The 24,465-nt window shown below is 36.5% G+C and overlaps 2 protein-coding genes across 2 annotated transcripts; both read right to left on the minus strand.

Annotated features, from left to right (window-relative positions):
- Positions 1 to 17,630: 17,630 nt before the first annotated feature.
- Positions 17,631 to 18,520, minus strand: LOC124449385. Its single transcript, XM_047000308.1, has 3 exons — positions 18,396 to 18,520; positions 18,193 to 18,332; positions 17,631 to 17,956 (listed from the first exon to the last, which is right to left on the minus strand). Exons 1-3 carry the CDS (start codon positions 18,501 to 18,503, stop codon positions 17,752 to 17,754), a joined length of 453 nt encoding a protein of 150 aa, XP_046856264.1. The 5' UTR covers positions 18,504 to 18,520; the 3' UTR covers positions 17,631 to 17,751.
- A 1,045-nt stretch (positions 18,521 to 19,565) lies between these two features.
- Positions 19,566 to 20,045, minus strand: LOC124449092 (cytochrome P450 2U1-like). Its single transcript, XM_047000037.1, has one exon. It carries the CDS (start codon positions 20,043 to 20,045, stop codon positions 19,566 to 19,568), a length of 480 nt encoding a protein of 159 aa, XP_046855993.1.
- Positions 20,046 to 24,465: the final 4,420 nt, after the last annotated feature.

A 24,465-nucleotide genomic window follows, 5' to 3' on the forward strand; every position in this document is an offset into this window, starting at 1 on the left:
TCTATTCATATACATAATATTCTCACAAAACTCTCTTCATTATCCATATTTAAAATATTTTTATCTTCTCTAATAATTCCTTCACTGTATTTAAACCATGTCTTTTTGTTTACAAATCCAAGCGTTCTCTTTATATATACCAGTATCGTCTATAGATTGCATACATATTTTAAAATAATCATATTTTTCATCATTTTTATGGTAAATTCTATAAAAATATTCGTTGGTCAAAACACTATCTACAAGTAAAAAGTTCTCATCCATTTTTGTTCATGTTTTTATTTGGTTGTTGATCTTTATACGCGGGATCAGAAAACCCAAAAGGTAGATAAATTTGATTTTTTTCATTTTTCTTGAGTGTATTCACGTGCATTTGAGAATAACTTCCAACAATATTAGAGAATTTTAAATCCTCTCCATGCCATTTTTTTAAATCATTATATAAATCAGAAGAAACTAACGAATCGTTTAACAAATCAATATATCCATGAATTAATGAACATAAAGTAACTTCATTTTCTAACACCACTTCTTTTAAAAATGTTTTTCTCTCTCTTTCTTCTTCCTCGTAAGCTTTATTTATTCTTTCCAAAGTTTCTGGAGGGATAGATGCCATTGATATCTTTATATACAATATACAAACCAAAACTTCATGCAACGATACTATTGACATGATTGAATAGTAAATTTCACAACAAATGTTTATAACAACAACCAACCAAGTAAATAAATACTTCGTTATCTACGTTTTTCTTTAAAACAAATCGTGTTCATTTTCTTCATATTTATTCAAGTCGAAAACCACCTCTTCGTTTTTTCTTCATTATACCATGGTGTATTTCTTAAATCATTGTACAATTGTTCATTCTTCAAAATATATCTAATAATCCGAATATAATCATGAATAGAAGAAACCAATTTCTCATTACAAACAATCATATCTTTTAGAAAATCTTTCCTTTTTTTCAGGTATTTTTCCCATTCAGAAAGATATGTTTGTGCTCTTTTAAATTTTGTTCCATATTATATCAATAGAGTTAAGAGAACACACTTAAAATAAAATGGGTAAAAAGTGAAATAGGTAAAATTTATGAATTTTAACTGAATTTAACTGTAGTAAATGTATATATATATATTTTTACCAAATAATTATAAATATATAAGTGAATTATCTTTTAATGAATTTATTATTAACCATATAAATCATATTGAATACGAAAAAAAATAAATAAAAAATTCAAAAAGAATTTAAAAATGGAAAAAAAAAAACACTTTATATTATTACAAAACTATATAAAAGTCTGTAGTGTAAAATTTTAAAATCAAAAATAGATATGGCATATGAACACATCTATAAACTATACAACAAATTACATTATAAATATTGTTTTCTTGTACATCGTGCCAAAGTCATAAAATTAAGTTAATTTGCTTTTCATACACCATTATCAAATGAAGATGCTATCAAGTATCATGCAGAATTTTGTGTAAAAAGAAAATGAAAGAATTAAAGAAAAAGTTGAAGAAGAAATTAAATATATCAGAAGAAGAAAAAGAAAAAAGGAAAAAATAAAAAGAATATACAAGAAAGAACTTAAAGAAATAAAATGAAAAATTCCTATTTAAAACCTCATGTAAATTTTTTTAAAGAGAAAAGAAAATATAGATAGTTTGCTAATAGTAGTATTAAGTATTCATTACTAATAGACAGGTTATAAAACTTAAAATAAAATGTCTATTGCTAGCATAAATGCAATATATGAAATCTATTTTATAATTATTGCTTTTCTTGTAAAACGTGTCAAAAATATAAAAATTCATCATAATTTATACTCATTTCCAAGTCAATTACAACGTATTCATTTTCATTGACAATTGCTGCAGAAAACAAAGAGAAAAAAGAATATTTTGCAAAGAAACTAGAAATAGTTGATGAAAATATAAAGAAACTAAATTCTAATAGAAATAAATAAAATAATAACTATACCCTATGATCACATCTTTAAGCTCTACATCAAATTACATTATAAATATAGTTTAATTGTTCATTTTGTCAAACTCATAATATTAAATTATTGTGTTATGGACGTGCGCCATTAACAACTGAAGATTCTATCAAGCATCACGCAGAGTTTTGTTGTGAAGAAACGAAAATTAAAGAAAAAATTGAAAGAAAATTAATTTATCGAAAAAGAAAAGAAAGAAGGAAAAAAAATAAAAAGCATACAAAGAGAAATAGAAATTAAAAACATGATAGTTTATTGTATCATTAAATTATAAACTTTATTCATTTTCATACTAACATTTAGTGGAGAATAAGCTGATTTATTTTGGAAAAATGGATGAAATTAAAAAAATAGTATTGCAAATGAAAGATATAGAAATTATTTTACAAATATTGTTTTTATTGTAAGAATATCAAAGATATCAAATGGAGGCTTTATATAGTGCTTCATTACCAAAAATCCAACACATTGTGTTTTTCATCATTTGTATGTTTGCTGTAAAAGAAAAAAGAAATAAATTAGAAGAAATTAGTTTTATTGAAGAAGAAAGGAAAGAAAAACAAATGTCATATAAAACATACCATACAAGCAAAATCAATACAGAATACAGAAAATTGTTTTATAAATATTGTTATTATTACAAAATATGTTTGATTACGAAATTTATTTGAGTTTAAATTTATAACACCAACTAGAGCAGAAAGTATTGATTATCATGCAAACGTTTGCTGTAAAGACAAAAAAATTAAAAAGAAAAATTGAAGAAGAAATTCAATCGATAAAGAGAAGAAAAAAGAGGAAATAAAAGATAGATTAAGAAAGAACTTAAAGAAATAAAAAAAACATTATTCCTATTTTTTTTTTCTTTTTTTGAGAAATTTGAATTTTGAATGGAAAATAAAAAGTGATAATTTTCTTGAAAATGAAAGATATAAAAAATTATTTTATAAATATTGTTTTATTTAGTAAAAATGTCAAAATCTCAAAACTTTTAAATAACGCATCATTACCAGTTACCCATCAGTTGTATTTTTTTATCATACATATACTTGCTGTAAAGAAAAGAGAATTACAAAAATTGAAAAAGTTAATTTTATTCATAAAAGAAAAAGTATACAAGGTAAATATGATATTAACAAAACTCAAATGAGAATATATTCATTTTTAATCCAACTTTTGTTGTGTTACAGAAAGAAAATACAAAAAAGAAAAAATGAGATGATAAGGATATAAAAACAAGACTACAAGAAATATCTTTATTTATAAAAACAACAAATATGTTAGTGCAAAAAGAAATTAAAAGAAATAAAAGATATGATTACAAAATTGAGGAAGAAAATGTTTTATTACATTTGAAATTACTTGATAAAATTAATGTGTTAGAAAAAAATAACAATGTTGATGAAAATAATAAAACTGAAAAATCAACATTTGTTACACCTACTGGATTATTTGGAAAATCTACTGCTAAAAAAATCAAATTGATTTACTAAGTAGGAGGAAAATCCATTAGCATTTGATGCATCTTTTCAATCAAGATTTGGTGATGTACCATGGGTTCATTTATTAAAAGAAAAAACCACCAATCATTTGGTGAACCTAGTGGTTTATTTTAAAAACTTTTTTTAATATAACATTTAAATTGTAAAACATGTAATAAATTGTTTTTCTTGATTAAAATTGTTTTGCAATTTTTACATTTTTTCATTTTTACATTTTAAATTTATTTTTTCAATTTTTTCAACTTTTTCATTTTTACAATTTTCATTTTTACAATTTTCTCTATATTTATACTTTTTTATATATCTACTTGTATCATAAATATTCAGTCGCTCAAAGAGAGATGTCTTTCAAAAGTAGAATTAATTCAATTATTCAAGATCTGAAATTTTTTGGAAATATGATGGTCAATATCTTCATAATAGGTCTTCTTCATATTGGATTTCTTTTCTGTCTTCATAAAGCAACAACGTGTTTGGTTCAACCATTAATATGGTGTTTGTGATTAATTTTATCTCAATTTTTTGGTGCATATTTTTAATTTTTAATATTTATTAACATTATGACACTTACTTGTTTATCATCATTTTTTAGAAAGCGTAACAATTTGTATCATGAAATAAGTTGGACTTTGGACTCCATATTATCATTTTTAAAAATTGGACTTTGGACTTTCATCAATGTAATTATTTTATATTGTATTTGAAATATATATTTTTTATAAAATCTTCTTGTTTATATATTTTATATTACTCTATCAATATTCTAATATATATATGTATATATTATCACAGGCTCACCCTTCTCTATTTTGTGTTTACTACCGCTGACTGCCTCAAAACGATCCCCGGTTTTTTATTATAAGATATTATGACTATTTTTAGACATAATACATTTTATAATAAAAAACTTGAACTCACGATGATATATATATATATATATATATTAGTTAACTACTATTTTTCCCCTTTACAATTTCCAGCATGTCGCCTAAATGTACCGACAGCATCATTCCAATGACGAAAAGGTTAACGAAATAGATTCTTTATTCTCGAGCATTTACTGGGGAATTGATGTCCAAAAAGAACACATGATAAGCAATAAGCACCATCTTCTTTTGGTGAGTACTTACAGCCAGGTAAAATCTTTGAGCCATTTCATATTTAAAAGACCTTTTATTGTTTCTCCTCCAAAGGAGGAAAAAGTGTCATTTTCATCAGGTTTTAAAACATTTTAATAGCAGCAAACAAATATCAGACATTTTCAAACCATTAGCTCTTTTGTAGTAGGTGGCGCTACATCAAAATTGTGAATAAAGTTAGGCTTTACCTGTAAAATCTTCAATGGTTGTTCATTAACCCTAGCACAGAAACCTCACTTGTGATTTCTGGTTTTCCATTTTTGAAAAAAAATTACTGATATTCCCAGACTTTTTTTCAGCTTTTGCTTTTTTTGACGGCACTGGGCATATTGGACCAGAAATTGTCCTTTTAATTTTGCTAGGAAAAAAAACTAGAGGAACAAAATGATTAGGTTGGAAACATTGATCTGGTTTAACTATCCCTTTATAACAAAACAAAAGATGAATTGCATCGGCTGATTCTTTAACTATTCTTCTTGGACAAACAAAGAGAGTTGAATATGATTTAGGCTTTCTCTCTCACAATCTGGTAGTAAGTAAAATTTTGTCTCAACACAGAAGAAAGAGCTAAAAATGCAGAACGTGTGACTTATTCAAAAGGCCTTCTTTTGACAAGATCAACACCTACAAAAACCAGAATCTAGACAGTCTTGAGATACTGTCAAAGGTAAATATTCTTTGAGGTGTTGTTGAATTCTTTATGCTGTTCAACAATTGAAATACAAGGATGTTGGCAGTAAAAGTAGCATTCAAAACAACTCAAGTGAATGTTAACTGCCTCAAAATATACAATAAACTGTTATCACCTGCCAAAAGCAATGACTGAACTGTAGATAGGTTGCCCAGATACTTCTGATCTAAATTGAATAAATAAGTCATTGTTCCTATAAGTCCTCCAACAAAATTTAACTAACTGGCCAGGAAATAATCAACATAGCAACTGTAGTTACATGTAGAAGATAATTCAAAGTTCAAATATAAATTCACTATTCGCTGAATTTATGCCAATATTATAATAAAATTAAAGCCCAAGCCGTAGATCTTTGGTATACACTGCATTTAATGAAATCACCTTCATTAAATTTATACAACAGTCCAATAGACATAAACCACATCTCATAGTCGCATAAATTGATATTAATGGTTTGGATGCTTTAAAGCCATGCATACATTTCCTTGTCCTCGTGGCACGATTTGGGGATGTAAATTTCTGCTGAGAAACTCTCTGCTCAATGATGTTTCGTCTTTCAAAGCAATGATAAGGAATCCTCTCTCGACATTTTAGTGCCCACAATATTCCTCATTCAAACGCAATTTAAATTCATTCCAGAGATTTATCATTCTCTTGCGAGTGCGTCAGTCTGAACAGCAGCATACATATGTATTTAACATTGTAGTTTGTAAACGGTGCAAATAAATGCAATGAAACAGATTTTACAAACCACGCTATAGTGAATCACAACGTGATGATCTATCTCTGCCTCAGACACCACGCTTGACTATGTGTTAGCTCAGAAGGCTATCAGTCGAGAATCAGTCAAACCAATCACAATAAAACAAAATTCAAAATGAGCCAATTGTAAGATAGCAATTGGACTCTTATAGGTCCAGCCACCCCTATTATCGGTCAGAGATTATTCCAGACTGTCCACTGATCTGGACGTGACCAATAAAATAGCGTTTCTGGCGTTCATAGACTCCTCTATATGTCCAACCAGTCAAGCCACCCCGCTTATCAGTCAGTTATTCCAGGTCAATTAAAATTCAACTGATCTAGTTTACCAAAAGAATATTCATTGGATTAGTCATTAGTTTCAGCCAATAAATAAAGCTGGATTTTCATCACGAAGTAAATGCGATATTAAAGTAAGAATAATTAATGAATATTTCATTAATATGAATAGGTAATTTTTGAATTTCAAACATCAGTCGCGCGACGGATTTGACATACTCTAGATAAGCCCCTGGCCGTGGCCGCTGGTAAAAGGCAATTCGTGAGACAGCTACAGCAGCCAAAGAGGCTGTTATGTCGACTGCGAAAGAGCAGTTCTCGCCTGAAAACGTAAGCAGTCTTGTTGCCGATCTCGCCCGCTGAGAGTTTAAAGGAGTGGCAAGAAAAGCTAAATCACGTGCATCTAAAAGTTTCAGAATGTCATTGCTATTACATGTTATTTCATCAAAATGGACTACTGGATACTAAGTTTATAAAAGAGTCAATCAATCATGGAATATGGTGACTAACAATAGCATTTTTCAGCAATAGGATAAAGACAAATTTCCCACCTATGATATAGATTTTTGTCCACGTGCAGACACAATTATTTGTTCACTTGGACGAATATAAATTGGTTTGTTTTGAAACAGGCGCTGTAGTAATGCCCCATCAATGCCCTGTTGCCCAGGTGCCAAAGTTGGAGCAACCAAAGATGTATGCATGGACATCAGTATTTCGATATCAACACCTGGAGGAACCTTTCCATCAAATGCCCCCATTACGGTGATATCTACTTGTGCTGCATTCATTCCTCTAGTGAATCTACATCCTGATATCACATGCCCTTTCTCCATTAAATACAGACGCGCTCCCTGACGTGGGACAACAACTGTGGAAGGTCCGTCAAGCAGTACCAAGTCATGCATGAAGGTCCCGAAGGACGTTGTCCTTGAAAATTGTGTCTCTGTACAAAATTTCTGTTATTTGGATAGGTTGAATTTTGTCTTCCGGTTGCAAGCCTGGAAGACGATGCTTGTGATGTTGAAGAAGAAGTTCTTCTTCCAGTAAAAAGACGCCTGACCTCTCTTTCACCAATTTCTTGGGGAGAAATGCGCGAAGACAGTTCGTCCAGTCTTGTAAGAATATTTTCTACAATATTATTTGGAACGCCATTTTCTTCAGCCATTGTTTACTGAAGACCATGTTATGTTGTATGGATGACACAATGTATTATTAATATACGTTTTGCAACCGCTGTCCAGTTTGCCAGTCAGAAATCTCGACGTATGGTTGATTTTCTCAACACATGCTTGTTTTTCTCATGTCACTTATGATTCTCCACTAGTGGTTGGAATTCTCCATACACTTTTGTTATGTTTGGCGTGCCATAACGTACATCGGACTTACAGAAAACAAATTTAAGACTCGACACAGGAACCACACTGCCTCTTTTCGCCACAAAAAACTAAAAAACTCCACCGAACTCAACAAACACATATGGTTTTAAAAATAGCTAACATCATCACAATATCTCATGGAACATCATTGCTACAACAAACCATTGCAACAGCGTAATAAGATGCAACCTATGCCTGAAAGAACAATTCTTCATCACCAACCACAATATCATCACTCAACAAACGTAACGAACTCATCTCCTCTTGTCGCCATATAGACTACAGGCACTTTATCAATTTGTAATCGTACGCACTCAATATATTATGTAATTCTATCTTAATTTTTACCCTAACTTCCTCTTGTATATATAATCTAGCACATGCTTTTGTATTCATTTAATATTATCCCCTGAAGAGTGAGAAATCACGAAACAGGCTTGTCGGGATAAAATTGTAGTTTTTGTGTAATTTTTTCTTCTTATCAATATTTACGCTCTGCTCTTAAGCATCGAGCACTGTACTTACAGAGATTCAAATAAACAAAACTTCCTATACATATATATATGATAATGATAAGGATTCTCTGGATTTGTTTTAAATTTTTATTAAGCTTTCCAACTCGGTGTGAGCCTTCGTCAGAATCTTGATAATATATTATTTACAAAGATTTTGTAGGCGTTTTGGAGCGTCTGATTGGTTGGTTAGTAGTTGAGTTTTATATTATTGATGGTATAAGATGCGTTGTCATGGTTACAGGTGTATCGATTACGTTAATGAAATTCAGTGTTTTATTTTTAGTCATTTGTGTTATTAGTTTGTTGTTTTGGTTTGTCTTTAGTTGTGAATAGATGATGGGATGTCAATATGTCTGTTAATGTGTTTGTTGTCTTTGCTTGCTGTACCATGCCTCTTTGAATTCTCGTGCGTGTTTTGTCTGTGCGCGTCCTAGAAGTTGTGTTTGTCCTAGTCAAATGTGGGTTGGTATCGTAGGTATGTTCTGCTGGTAGTGATTTTTGGGTCTCGTCATTTGATGGCATTCTTGTGTTCAGTGAGTCTTGTTTCAATTTTCTTGGATGTTTGTCCTATGTACTGTTTGGGGCAATCTTTACATGGTATCATGTAGACCGCGTTGGTTGTGTCGAATGTCGTTGTTCGGTCCTTATGTTTAGTGAAGTATGATTTGAGTGTGTGTGTTGGTTTATGTGCGACGTTTATTTTGAATGGTCGGAGTAGTCTTGATGTCATTTCTGATGTTCCGTCTATATATGGTAATGTCACATATTGACATCCCCATCATCTATTCACAACTAAAGACAAAACCAAAACAACAAACTAATAACACAACGACTAAAATAAAACACTCGAATTTCATTAACGTAATCGATACACCTGAAACCATGACAACGCATCTTATACCATCATATAATATCAACTCAACTACTAACCAACCAATCAGACGCTCCAAATGCCTACAAAATCTTTGTAAATAATATATTGTCATATATTCTGACGAGGCTCAAGCTTGCCAGGTTGAAGCTTAATAAAAAATTTAAAACAAATCCAGAGAATCTTATCATTATCATAATGCCTGGGTTGCAATTTTCAAATACATATATATATATATATATATACAAAGTGTATAACAATGTTACTCCTCCGGCTATCACCATAGTAAAATGGTGACTCCTGCTGGGACACAGGACGTACGGTTACACATTGTATGGATTGGCAGTAGTAGAGTCACCAGAGCGCTCAAACCTATATGGGTGAGCAATGCATAAAGCGAATGCGGTGAACGTCTCTTTGGAGACTCTCTACGCAATCGAGACCGCTCAAACTGCGCAAGCGCAGTGAGCGTCTACACACTTATATATATATATATATACTATACAAAATTAATGTACAATGTGCCTCCGGCTATCACCAATATTAAAATGGCGGCTGCAATTGGGACACAGGACGTACGGTTACACATTATGGACTGTAATGTAGAGTCACCACAGTGCTCAAACCTATAAAGGTGAGCTTTGCATATCGCGAACACGGTGAACGTCTCCATATGAGACTCTCTACACAACCCGACAGTGCTCAAACTACGCACGCCCAGTGAGCGTAATATACAAAGTGTATTACAATGTGCCCTCCCGGCTATCACCATATTAAAATGGCGACTCCTGCACTTGGGACACAGGACGAAGTACAAAACTATAGCAATGAGTACGGACATCATATCTCCTGCACTTCGACTCTTTGACGAGCCTGTTGTGGATCGCACTATTTAGCGTCTTCAGTACACGGAAATTGCTCCCCGCGATCAAGATTACGACAAAAAACATGTTAATATAAACACGGAAGAGACTAACATGCTTCTGTGGTTTCACAAAGCCGTCCTTGAGGTTAGGGGTCATGTAGTAACAAGCGCTGACGCTGATTATAATAACGACGACAACGTCGCTCTAGCAAATGGTGGCTGGAGCCTGTTTCAAACGGTTCAGCTCCAAGATAACAACAAGACTGTTGAACAGCTAAATCAGTTTGCTCCAATTGCCAACACTATTATGCAGCTTGTGACGGTATCGAACGATTTGTCCAGGAGCACTGCTACAAGTGCTTTCTGGTACCGCGACACTGGGACTGGTGCACCTGATCCTAATAAGTGTGTGAACAAGAACCAAAAAGCGCTCAGGCAAAGCAGCTGCTGGGTATGCCTAATGTTACTGGTGTGACTGGCGCCCTCTTTCAGAGATCTTACTTTAACTTAGATCTTAACGCAACAGAATTAACTTTAACATTGGGTTTGCTGCTCGCCGTCAGCTTTGCGCCACAATTTAAAGACGATCCTGCTGATCTTCCTCCGACATCGGAGGCTTCGCAAAGACATTGACTCAGCTTTCTTGATGTAAAGTTTACTTTGAACCTTACTCGCGAGCTGCTGAAAACACACTTCATAGAGCAGATATGGTTGGTGCTGGAAAATTTAAGATGAATATCGCTTGGCTTGGGTTTCCTTTCATCAGGCCTTCAATCGAAGTGAGACTCGATAGAAAGCAAGTTGGTCGCTGGATACACACGCATGCTGTATTTCGAGCAAAGTCGTATTACCCAAACGATTTATTTCATCGACAATTGGATCGTGGTTTGTAACAACAAGCGGTAGTGAAGAGCTACCAACTCATTTTTTGTGGCTGTCCAAGACGCTGAACATTTTAACAATCAAGAACAAACTATACATGTATGCTTTGACCATGCTAAAATTTAGTCAAATTTATTTTGAGATCAACACTCAAAGTATCCTGATAAACCGCTTGATGTTGTTCACTGGCAGCAATTACAGCATAGCCTACATGATGTTCAAGACGCTGCGATGAAGTACAGCGATCAGATCAGGCTCAAGTAAGCTTAGGAGACTTTGCAAGCCTGTTTCCTTTACCATTTCGATGTAGTCATCATGCCGTGTTTTTAGAAAAAAAGAGGCAAACAGCCTAATTCGAACAGACTTCAACCAAGCTTTTCATGGTGTGGTGAGCAAACGCTAACATGTTCGCTTGGTGGCGAACATTTTGTTTGATGGGATGAACGGTAAAATGGATATAATCGTTTAGGCTGTTAGTCTGATGTGATATGTGATATGTTATTATTTAAGATTAAAAAAAAACAAAATTTTTTCGACTGTTTATCTTCGCAAATTGTTTTGCATGTGCAAAAAATGTCGGACATTGATAATATTCGTTAAAGCTCTCAGACCCGCCATGGAGCGAGTAATCACTCAGGAGTTTAAAGGCGCTGGTATTTATCTTCCTGGGTCAAGAAGTATAGAAGGTGGTGGCTTTATTGGCAATCTTGTTGGAAAACTCATACCTACGGTCACTAAACTCATACCAAAAGTTTTACCGTCTCTAGGCCTAGCAGCTGTATCAGGTGCTATCACCGGCAGCACGCAAAAAGCAGTAGCTGGTAGTGGTATAGTTAGAAGAAGAGGTATCACACCATTTAATGGACCTGAGTATAATAGCATTCTTCTTGGTTTTGGTAGTAGCTCTGGTAAGAAAGGTCGTTCTGGATACACAGTTCACGTTGTTAAACGTTCAAAAGATCAGAAAACTACCTTGGCAAAAGCAGTTAGGGACAAAAGTGGAGTAACTTTGCGAGTTACCAACAGCTCACTTGAAGGTCCTGATATGCTTAGGCTTACTAATACACAGATCAAGCGAATAATGGTGCAAGACCCAAAGGATCTGGAATCGATCTAAAATTGTCTAAGAGTCAGATTACAGCCATGACGCGCGCGCAAAAAGGTGGATTCCTTGGTTCTTTGCTTGCAGATATAGCTGCTCCCATCGTAGCGCCTGTCCTAGGAAAAATCTTTGGATTTGGAACGTCGGGAGAAGGAGTATTTCTCCCCAGGAGTGACGCGGGTGAGGAAGTGGAAGCCGCTATCAAACAAAGATATCAATCGTATGGTAAATGGTAATCTAAAAGCAGTAGCTAAAGGCTTTAGGGGGGTGTTCTCAAAAGACATGCTTCCTAAAGAGCCTCTTAAAGCTGAAGAAAGTGTTATAAGCAACTTACAAGACTTTCTCGATGGAGGTGGGACTCACTGGGTTTGCACCTTTGCTGATGAGTTCTATGTAGATTACTTTGACAGCTTCTGCCTTCCACCACCTGACATAGTTAAAAAGTGGATGGAACGGTCAAAACTTGTTGTTCGCTATTCTTGCAACGAGATACAGGATTGGCGCTCCATTATGTGTGGGTGGTACTGCCTACAAACACAACACAAAGTCAAGTGAAAATGACGGTCGCGTTTCGTATGCGTTGCAAAAGACTGCAACCAGTTATAAGTGGTATAGTTGTAACTGTATAGGTGTATGTGGTAGTGCTGTTTCTAGGTTTCTTTCCCAAAGTGAATCTCGTCGTAATGTAGGAAAAATAATCGTTTCTAACGGAAGCGTTGAGGAACGCCTCGCAGATTCGTACTACAGCCCTGCGGGGTACTGGCGCGGCCGTGCTGCTATTCCAAGGCTGGATAAAGAGGAGGGCGTCGGCAAGGATGTGGCTCATGAATGACTAATAAAACAGGCCATCTGGCAGATCTACTTGCCCGCACCAGCGCGAAGTGCTATCCCCAGACCTAAGTTTGAAATCAGCACCACGAATGAGGTCCACCAGGCCGATCTCTTGTATCTCCCTCACGATCGAGTTGGAAGACGCACATTCAAATACGCATTGACGGTCGTCAACATAGCAAGTAGGTGTAAGGAGGCCCAGGCGATCACAGACAAGACAGCGACCCAAGTTGGGAAGGCGTTAGAGTCTATTTATGCCCGTGGGCCTCTTCGATGGCCTAAAGTTTTACAAGTCGACCCTAGCTCGGAGTTCCGCGTGGCTGTGCAAAAAGCTTGTGATAAAAATGGTGTTACGATTCGACGGGGTAGGGTCGGGGTTCATAGAGATCAGGGAATCGTAGAAAGATTCAACCGAACTTTGGCGGAGCGATTGTTCCGTTACCAGTATCATTGCGAGCTGGCTGAGCCCGGAACTCGGAACAAAGAATGGTCATCAAGACTACCTGAGGTGATTAAAGCGCTCAATAATGAAACTTCCCGATTGAAAGGCGAAAAGCTCTCCCTTGCGATTCGGAAGAAGAGCGTCAAGGCCAAACCCGCTGCGCCGGCGCTTCATCCAGTTGGTTTCGAAGAGCAACGCTAGCCATTGGATGTTATGGTGCGGTATTTGTATGCGCCTGGCGAACTCGAGGGTGGCGAAAGGCGTAGGGCGACCAATCCTATCTGGAGTGTGACCTCGCACCAGATCGAGCGGGCAGTGGTTGAGGACGTGAAGCCCGTGTTGTATTATTTTAGCGATGGGCCCAAGCGCGCGTTTGTGCGCGAGGAGCTCCAAAGGGTGCCCATTGATACCGAAACACCGCCGGCTTAGCCGTGGAAGGCATTTATTTCTGTAAGTCTAATGTAATGATGATTAGTCCAATGTGATATTCACCTGCGCACCGGCTTCCCTATGACCGTATGATAGGGTAGAGATCCCATCGGCCGCGATCCAGTGCTTCGTGTCCAGCGGGCTCAACGATGTCTTGCTGACATGCTCACCGAAGATCTGATGCCCGCGACTGCGCAGCATATCCATACCATGGCGGAATCGCTTTGCTTCGAAGAGCGCCTCTTTCTACTGGGCATGACTGATATGCTTTTTCATGAGGGCCTTTTTAACACCTTTGGCTTCTTCCGGAAATGGATGTTTTTCCGGATTTAGGGCTCCATCCATGGGCTTTGATCGAAGCGGAGTGCCATGTGGATCTTTTGCAGGCGCACGCCAAGCTGCAGATAGAGCTGCAGATTCCAATAGTGCAGGACGTATCGGATCTTGTCGCGCAGATTGGGAACCAGCCTTTCGACTTCGTGAGACGCACCCCCATACATATCTTTGAGGAGATTTCGTTTATAATTCGACATCCACGCGTTGTCGACCTTCAGGCGTTCTGGCGCTAACGGATATGAATTGTGCTAGTCGTGCAGCTCTTCTGGGTACTCTAGATCGACATCGAGAATGTAACCCTTCTATGCATCTACAGGCTGGTTCAGGGCCGCCTTCTCATACTCTTCGGCGACCTACTCGAACACGCCTGTCGGCAGCGGCTGCGACATCGCCCAGCCGTACAAGTTGTTGGCGTCGTAGTACTGGATCCAGCTTTGGGGCTTCTTCGAATCGTAGACTGGCACTTTGGTATTGTTGGCCATGGCGAAGCGCCTGCTGGCCATGCTGATGCCGCCGTACAAACCCTTCTCGATGAAGAGATGCATGTTGATGTTGGCGAGCAGCTCGAGCTCTACCCCTGTGTGCTTGAGGAGAGCGTCCCAGCTTAGGTCCGGGCTCGTGTAATAGTGGGCCGGGTCTAGCAGGTATCGCTCGAGGCACAGCTTTCGGAAGTTCTCGAAGACGTCAGCGAGGAGGAGGACATTGCTCAGAAGGTAGAGGTCGTGGTAGTCGCCGAGACTTGTCTACCGAAGGCGTCCCAGACCTTTTTTCCGTGGGTATAGTCGTCATTGGTAATGCCTTCATCGGAGAGCTCCTCGTCGGGAGAGCCTCCTCGTCGAATCGTGGCCAGCCGTCCATGTACTCGTAGGGGTAGATCCCCTTCCGGAGCAAGAGGGTACGCCTCTGGAGAATCGGCTCGCAGTCTACTGTGATGCGCTTGTCTTGCGGGTCGCTGGCTTTCACCAGGTCATCCTGGCTTGAGAGCATTACCTGGACGGTGTCAATGAATCGGAGCTGGCCGCTACTGAAAGAGATGTATTTCTTAGGGTTGTTGGGGATGCAGGTGACCTTCCCTTCAGTCTCTGCGATAGTCTGCATGATGAGATGGCTGTCGTAGCCCCGCAGGTTGTGAAAGACAACCGGTATGGTTGTCGTCTTTGGGCTAAGGCGCAACTTCAGGTTGGACTCATTGTAGGCCGCACCTTGGTACTTGCCATTAATTTGGCAGTGAACTCAAACGGAATCGCCTTCGAGGGGCTTGATGCAGACGTGGCAATTTGTGGCTTTCTTGTGGCTTCCCCAGTCTTTTTCTGTCATGTGCATAGGCTCGGGGTTAGCCAACACCGTCTTGATCTTACGTTCCTCTTCTTGGAGCGCTTCCAGGAAATGCTTAGCCGCGTCAGGCCCTCGGTAAAGCTGCGGCGGCTGCGTTTCCCCGTCGGAACGGACGACTATTAACGAGTAGCTGCATGCCTCGTGCCAGGAGGGTTGCTGGGTTCCGCTCTTTTTACGGTTAAGCGCGGGGCCCTCAATTTTGCAGACCAGACTCTCAAAGTCGGAGTAGATTAGGAAGGGCGCTATGAGCTGCTTGTAGTTCTCAAAGCAGATTTTGTCGTTTTTTTCTGGGGTTGGCATTCTGATAGCAACCGCAGCCTTGTTGATGCCTCGACATTCAGACTTGTGCTCTTCCAGCAAATCCTGCCTGGTGAAGCCGTGAAGACAATGCTTACAGAAAAGAGGTGATGGTGGCCACTCTGGTTCAGAAGGCGGTTGAAGTCCTTGACCCGCGCGGGGGGGGGGTGGGGCGGCAGTCATTGGCTCCAGCCGTTGTATTGGGTTTGACCTTCGCCGTAATTATGCTAGCATAATTACAAGAAGTATGTACGAGAAAAAGGGCTTGGGCGCTTAGATTTATGTATACTCCTTCTCAAACTGTGAGGTGCGCCAGAAATGACGCTTTCCCAAGTTGAAGTGCGCCAGCGGCAACACTCTTTAAAGGTGAAATGCGCCAGCAGCAACGCTCTGTATACTACTTTTGATGGGGACATAGCCTCACCAACATTAAGGGATAGTGATGGGCACACTGTGCATTGAAGCCATTTATAGAATTCCTTCGAAGGTGGAATTTTCCAAAGTTCATCATCTTCAACACAGCTTATGCCAAAAATACCATTCAAGCAAGGTTTATCTCGACTTTCACTATCTACGTTCAAATCCTCTGGTTGCAAATGAAAATATAATTATTCTTCTATTAAGTCGCCCATATAATTAGTATGTTTCAGGAAATTTTCGCAGATTTTTGGGTGAAATTTAAAGACTCCATTCACTAATTCCATTGGCTTTGGAAACTCCTCTTTATTCCATGGAAAAATGATAACTTGGATTGGTTCGTCGGTGTCACTATCTGAACATTGCAGTCCTTTAAGTGCAAGAAAACACAGCCAATCTCAAAAAAATCACGCTAGTTAACTGACTCATAAAACTACACATTTCTCGAAAAGAAAACCTGTTTTCTTTCTAGACCAGGTTCAGTGGAACCATTGTATATGAAAATTTTTCAACAGATTTGTTCAGATGAACTTAAACACTCCCTCCTAATCTGATCTTTACAACTATCTAAAGCAGGTGGGAGAGGTTAAGCTCATCAGACCACATCTAGTAAACAAATCGCATAAATGGGTACACTGACCAGACCATGGTTGAGGTAAGTAGATCCTGCTGCTAGAGAAAATGACATGCAAGATTTCTTTATTTGTAGTTGTAGTCTAGAACCATAATACAACATTTAGTTATTTCATAGATTTAGTATTTTTAGTATTTATTATTTTCTTTTCTCACATGTGGTACTCACTTCAACAACAGCCTATTCTCAGATCTGTTCCGGGAATATTTATTGAGGTGAGGATGTGTATTCATGTATTCAGTTGTGTTTGACTGACTTAATTAGACAGTAAATTGCTTAGATCTTGTATGATCCTAGAAGATTTTGTAGGATCCTGAATAAGATAAATTTAAACTTAACTAAAAATTTCACCAAGGTTGACGTGAGAAGCTCAGGTGCTAAACATTATAACAAATTATAGTACTTCCATATTGTATTTTCACAAGTTTAACTGAAAGCATATGCTCTTTCAAGACAAACCAGCCACAGTTATGCAATTATTCCATTGGATAATCAAATTTCAAATATCAAGAAGTCTTCATTTTTTGTGTTTAGTAGTAACCAAAATGCAACAGAGCATAAAAAATAAAATTTTGAATTTTATGTGCAAATAAGCACAACTATGGAGAAATTTGTTACAGTGAAACTGAGAGTTCGGATACAAAACTGAGAGCCCAAACATAGTACTGATATGTAGTTTATGAGTGACTGATACATAACAAAACCTCAAAACCAATGAACCAATTGGTTAGGACATAAGATAGTACTATTGAATATAATCAGTTTTAAATTCTACAAACTGTAATCTGCTCATATTTCTCATAAATTAATGACAACTTAATGAATTAAGAATGCTTAATGCCTAAATCGCCAAGTTCCTAAATATTGTGGATTGTTGCAATTTTGATTGTAAGAAAAGTGACAGACTACATTACTATACATGAGAAAAATTTCTATTTCAAGGATCTTGCAACACAATAGCTATTATGTAATACAACAATAGGAGAAATGCAAAAGTCCATCTGAGTAAGAATATAAGTATGATATAATAAGTGCATTTATGACTCACCACAGTTGATGTCAAGACGAACTAATTCACTTTTCATATAAGTCAAAATCTCAAGAGATCTAATTAATCCTTGTATTGTTTCAGCATCTCCAGCAAGAGGATCCAATCCATACGGGTGGATCACACCACAATTCCACATTGATGGAAAAGGTCGAATGACATAAGCATCATCTCTGTTGTTGTAGTAACAATACCTAAATAAATATTATGGCTGTAAATATGCCTCTTTTTATAACAAATAGTTTTACTAAATGTTTCAAAATCCAAATCACTTTGAATTATACGAAAAGTCCTAATTCGAAAAATATATTTGTAACAATCTCCCAAATGTGAATGCTTTCATTAAAGCTCTCACCATCTCACCAACCAGAGGCGGCTATACCCACAGTTATTGGCTTATTTCAAAAAAGATAAATTACATATAACTTACCAAGATTCCGGATATTCTTTCTCCGATGCCTTGGAAGCCCACGTGGCCAAAGGATACTCGTTAGAAATATCTGATTTTACATCAAGATCAAAGTGTTTCACAATATAACTTTTCCAAAAACTTTTCGTGCTCAACATCCTCTAAATAAAAAATGAAGTAGAATCGAAGTACTTTCGGTTTACATTGAAAGAATCTCCGCTCACCTTCCAAGCTTTACACACCAACATACAACGAATAACATCTTTGAAAGGCAGATGTAGCAAAATGCAGCGATAAATTTCTAATGGCAATATGATGTTTGGGTGGAACATGATTATACATGAATCGAGGAAAAACACAAAACTGACCAAAAAGATTCACGTTAACGGTAAACGTAAACCTGAAAGTTCAGAGAAAGCTGGAGTCAATAATTAATAATTATTAATTCCGTGTCTGTCACATTTTAAGGAGTAAACAGTTTGAAGATCCATTGAACTGAATGTAACTGGGAGAACACTTCCCGCCAAAATTTAAAGGACGCAATATGAGCAATGTCACTGAGCTGCCAATAAATGGAGAGCGAAGTTGCGCCATGCAGGATTTTATAAACGATCATTTTTCAGGCTTAATTTTCTAGGATTATTTCAATTTTCTTTTGATACTTCATAAATTAATTTTCAAGAACTTTTCTAAGAGAGAAAACACTAACTAAACTACACTTTTGGAACACATAAGTTATTTCAGACGCGTAGTTGTTGCATTGAAATTAGTATCAACAAGAGCATTAACAAAAACATACTTTTCATGACACTTCTTGAAAGCGAAACTAAAGTTTCAACATATATCATTCATACATTATTTTTTATATCAAGACTCTGAAATAACTCAATCCAAGATTGTCAACAATATAACCAATTAGATTAATTGATGTCTTTAACTTAAGACATCTTCAGATTAATTGATGATGTCTTTAACTTAAGAAATCTTCAGATGTCTTAAGTTAAAGACGAAACGTTATTAATAAATCCTTCTCTATTTTGATATTGTGATGGCTTTTTTAAAAGTATTATATTGGGCTATTATGTTCATATTGAAAATTCGCTTTCCGCCTGGCAAATCTCTGGCCACGATTTTAAATAACCAAGTTTGTGAAATAATTATTAATTTTGCAAAATTTCAATTCAAAAAAATGATTAAACCTAACATTGCACAATGCCCAGTAAAAAGTACAATGTGTTTTGGTATATGCAATGTTAATGACGTAATTTTTACCACGTTACGTGGTTGTATACTTTCCAGATCAGGTTTTGGCTCAGCATTTTTCACTTCCAAGGAAAAGCGTCGTTAAAGCGATAAAGAAGGTTCGAACTTATCAAAAGTAGCTGAACATTCGCCTAAGCCATTCCAAAGCAAATCCTACAACCTTCACTAAAGGGAACAAACTGAGGAAATGCAGACCAGCCCACAAATTTTTTTTTATTTCCATCTATAAAGCGTTCCGGTCGGAATTCCTCGCTGTTCTCCCAAACCTTTGGATTGGGGTGGACTTGATAGAAATTGGCAAGAAGAGGAAAATCCTTTTTAATCGTGAAACCATTTAATACTGTATTTTTAGTTGCACTACGACTTGTCATTGGAAGCACGGTTATATAACGTAAAACTTCGCAAACTGTCGCTTCTAACAACGGCATATTTGAAGCATCTTTTAAAGACGGAAGTTGATCACGGCAAACCACGTCGTCTACTTGCTCCTGAATTTTCTTCTGCAAATCAGGTTGCAAAATCATGATGAGCATAAACCAATCCATAGTCGTTGAGACTGTATTTGTACCGCCTATTAAAGCATTCGGAATTACGTAGCTCACAACAGTCATGTGGTTTTTTTCTTTGCTGTCGACTGATGCTCTCAATTGTTTCTTCTTGTTAATAGTAAATATCCTACAGCTCTTTTGTTAAGTTAATTAAACGCTGTTTAATTAAATGCTCCATGTTCTCTAATGGTGAGCAAATGGTGTGGTTGCATAAATGGTTGCAAACACAGCCACAAATAAAGAAACTGACATGCTTTGAAAGACAAAACATGCCTTCAAGTGGTGAAAACATAATTCTTCTAATAGAAAATCACAAAGTCCCTCCCAAATTTATGAAATCATTGAATTGAATATCTAGCATTACAATGTAGCACGTATAGCTGGTTCCAAAAAATTGCCGAAAAAACGCTGTAGCCTGTATACTCTCAACGTACAATGGTGTGTGTTTTGGGGAATACTTTTATAGTGAATTTTATTATGCAAAATACGCAGTAGCCTGTATACTGATGAAGTACTTACAATACAAGCAACCACACTCAATAGCCAATAAATCCCCGCTATTTGAGTGAAAATAGAATCATATAATTATATGTTTGTAAATGTAGATCGTCCAGGTTGGTAAAGTCCTGAGAAGGACTGTTTTTGTTGTTGTTGACTGACGTTTCGACAACCTTAGCGGTATTCATCTTCAGGTTCAAATGAGGAGTAAGCGTCAGGCTAGCCGTATTTGTTATCTTGTTCTTACTTCATTGTATTGTGAGTACAGGAAACGTGTATTGTCATTGTGAATTAGTGTAAAAAGAAATGTTTTTAGTTGTGAAGTGTGATTTAGGTGTGAAGTTTTTCGTTGTAATGTGTGGGTTTCAATTGTGTATTGTCATTGTGAATTACTGTTAAGGGTAATGTTTTTAGTTGATCGTTTGTTTTTATTGTAAATAAGTCGTTTGTAAGGTGCCGGTAATTGCTGTGATCTGTTCAGGGGGGTTTGTTCCAAGTTGGTATACCAACTTTCTAATGTAAGCCGTTGTCTATAGTCAGTACTGTAAGTAATACATTTTGCCGAGTCCCACTCAATGTTGTGCTTTGCGATTCGGAGATATTCGGCAATGTGATTAGTTTTGTCTTGTTTCTTAGTAGCTAGTTGGTGTTCAGTAAGTCTTATGTTTAAGTTCCTGCCGGTTTCCCCGATGAAGGAGGCGTGGCAGTCGCAGCAGTTTATTTTGTAAACTGCACCTTGTCGTTCGTTGGGTTGTTCTTTGTCCTTTATGTTCGTTAGTACTTGTCGTAACGTAATTAATTTATGTGCGACACGTATGTTGTATGGTCGTAAGATACGCGAGAAAGTCCCAGACGTACCTTTGATGTAAGGTATCGTTGCTGTTGTCACTGAGATGTTCGTTTCGTTGGGTTTGTAAGTGCTGATAAAGTCAGAGTTATAGTTGTTTTTGTCAAAAACACGTTTGAGATAGTTGTTTTTGTTGTGTAGAGCGTCCGGTGAATCACATATGATTTGTGCACGTCTTGTTAATGTTCTGATTGTGGTGGCTTTGTGTGATGTAGGGTTGTAAGATGTGGAGGAATGGGGCTTAGTAATTCAAGTAAATTTAAAAAAACTAGAGCTGGACACCATATTCCACCAATTGTTTTTTAGGCTTACCCTCATGAGCCTGAGCTCTGTATCGTTTAGCACCTAACGGAATACATCAAGCGAACAGAGAATTTACGAAGTGAAGAGTGTTAAAAACTTTTCCTAAGTTATACGAAACCGTGCAACCTGTCTCACGTGAGACAATATTGCTGTGGTGCAAGACAGTGTTATCAGCAGCTGGTATTTACAAAGGAATTTGGCTGTCACAGTACCAAAGCAACCTCTAGGTCTTGTGTAGGTCATAAATTAGGGGACATCAATCAGAATATTGAGTCGGTTGGCTGGTCAAATGCCACTACTTTTCAGACATTCTACCATAAACCCATCAAAACTTCATTTAATCTTGGCTCGATAATTCTGACACCGGTAGACAATAATTAATATGTTTTGTTAACCTTTAATATGATATTTAACCTTGACTGCTGGAATTGTTGTTTTTTCTTTCAATGAAAAAATTTAAGTCTGATTATATCGTTCACTGTAAAATCTCATACAACTTGATACGACCTAGGCTTATGACGTAGTAAAATTTAAAAATTAAACGAGACTTACCTTAAGTTGAAGTTTAATTTGAATTCTACGAGTTATCAGCCGGGAGTGGTAGAGTTGTATGACCGAACCCATTGCTCTACAATCACTCCCACCCAACTCTTCTACTCGATCAATGATCTCAGACTTCCTTTGAAATGTGGCTAACTTGCGCATGCGTATGCTCTCTCATACAACATTCCCACTCCCGGCTGATGACTCGTAGAATTCAAATTAAACTTCAACTTAAGGAAAGTCTCGATTAACTTTTAAATTCTATTTCGCATTTACAAATTACATGACGGATTGGGATAAAACACAGATACGGATGACACGGATACGGATGAGGGGATAAAACACGTATCCGATAGCACTGATACGGGATAAAACACGGCCTGCTTGAAATCTAGTTACATTCAAGCGGCGATGTTTAGCAAAAATAGCATGAAAACGTTTGCATCAATATTGTATGTTTTTGTTGAACTTGTTCCATGTGGGCAAATTGTGGGAAAGTAAAACCAAAATGTCAGGCAACAGAGCTCGGAAAAAGTGTAATTTGTATGTGAATAGCTTGCGTACAAGCTCTCAGACCGCGACAAAGATTGCGACAACAAGAGATTGTTGCCTGCACAACGTCTAGACTGGCTGTAGAAGTCGAGCGTTTTAGCAGTTAGCTACATAGCAAAGGGAAGTGCTTTATGTATCTCTCGTCCGCCAAAAGTTGCTAGGTAGAGTAGGCCAGCCTTAGGCCCATATCTTGGTGAGCAGCATATCTGAGTGCTTCCTGTTGAAGCATATGTATTGTAAATCATCTTGAATAAAGTACTTCAAGACAAGTCTAGCAACTTTCATATGTAATGATTGCGTAATATGAATATCGAAAGAAATTCTTACAATCGTGGCTATTTTGCACTTACTGTCAAAAGTTTTCTTATTTCGGCTAAATTTTTCATTTTTCGGGGTAAACTTTCCGTGCAATAAGCCTGAAACAGAGAGAAAAAAAAGAGAAAGATAAATTGCAAATAACGTCTTTTGCTCTACGGCTATCTGCGGCTAGAGATAGAAACATCTAGCAATGTGTAAACAAGAAATAGCGTCATTTTTTCACAAAAAACTGACAAATTTTGACAGAGATATACATTATGTGTAAACACCCTCAAAACTCTAGCGGAATTCAAATGGATCACTTTAAAGGCAGTCAAATTCTTCCGTAATTTTTTCGCTTTGGAGTGGTGAGTCATAATGTTTGCACCAGTTTCAAATGCTGCAATTTATATGAGCCAAATGAATTTAAAACAAAAAAAATGAGGAATTTTATCTCATTTTCTTTTTAATGTATTCTGCGCATGTAAAATTCAACGTTTGAAACTAGCTTAAAATTAGACTATGATTTATTTCAATCAGCCCACATATTTCAATCCTTCTATGTAAAGTTCAGAACAATATCATTATTCAATTATTTATAAGACAATTGCTTCGCAGGAAAAATTAGTGGACTTGCGTGAAAAATTAGTTACTTCATGAGTAACAATCGTTTGTCAAATCTACATGGAACATAATGTACACGGAACATTTGCTAAGAATTTCCTTAAAAAGTTTTCTTTGAGGGCTCTATTGTTCAGTTTCTTTTATTATAATAAACGTACTTAAAAGTAGTTAGGTTAGAAAAATTCTCAAGAATGAATGAAAATATTAACAGAATGAGAAAAAGGTCAAATGCGTGGTTTAATGAAAGGCCATTGAGTTTGACTCGCGGATGAAATGAATATTCGTATTCCTATCATGCACTGCATAAAAACCCTAAATGCAAGTAATGCAAAGGGTATTTCCAAACTGAACATCGTATTGAATAAAAAAACTTGAAATTGCAGTAAATTTAGTTTGTGTGAATTTTAAGAGCTTTTTATTTTGAAAAGAGAATTTATTAACTTGAATAAGATTTGTGAACTGACAATTTAGCACATCTACCAATATTTTCTAAAATCATATTTATATAAAATGTTTCTTAATAAAGTGAATGGTTTGAACCTGAGAGTATCGTTGGATGCTTGAAGATGTAGATCGATAAAGTTAGTAGAGTCCTGAGAAGGATTTTTGGTGTTGATGTTGACTGACGTTTCGACAAACTTTGCAATTGTTGACTAACGTTTGGAAAACCTAATAGCGGTAAGGTTATCGTAACATCAGTCAACATCAACCGTCTTCCTCAGGACTCTACTAACCTGGAGAAATCTCTATCCTAGAATCTGCATCTACAAACATGTAAAATATATGTGTTAATGATTTCCATAGAAAATATAACTAACT

Source organism: Xenia sp. Carnegie-2017, unplaced genomic scaffold (assembly GCF_021976095.1).
Source record: "Xenia sp. Carnegie-2017 unplaced genomic scaffold, XeniaSp_v1 HiC_scaffold_23, whole genome shotgun sequence".
NCBI classification, from domain to species: domain Eukaryota; kingdom Metazoa; phylum Cnidaria; class Anthozoa; order Malacalcyonacea; family Xeniidae; genus Xenia; species Xenia sp. Carnegie-2017.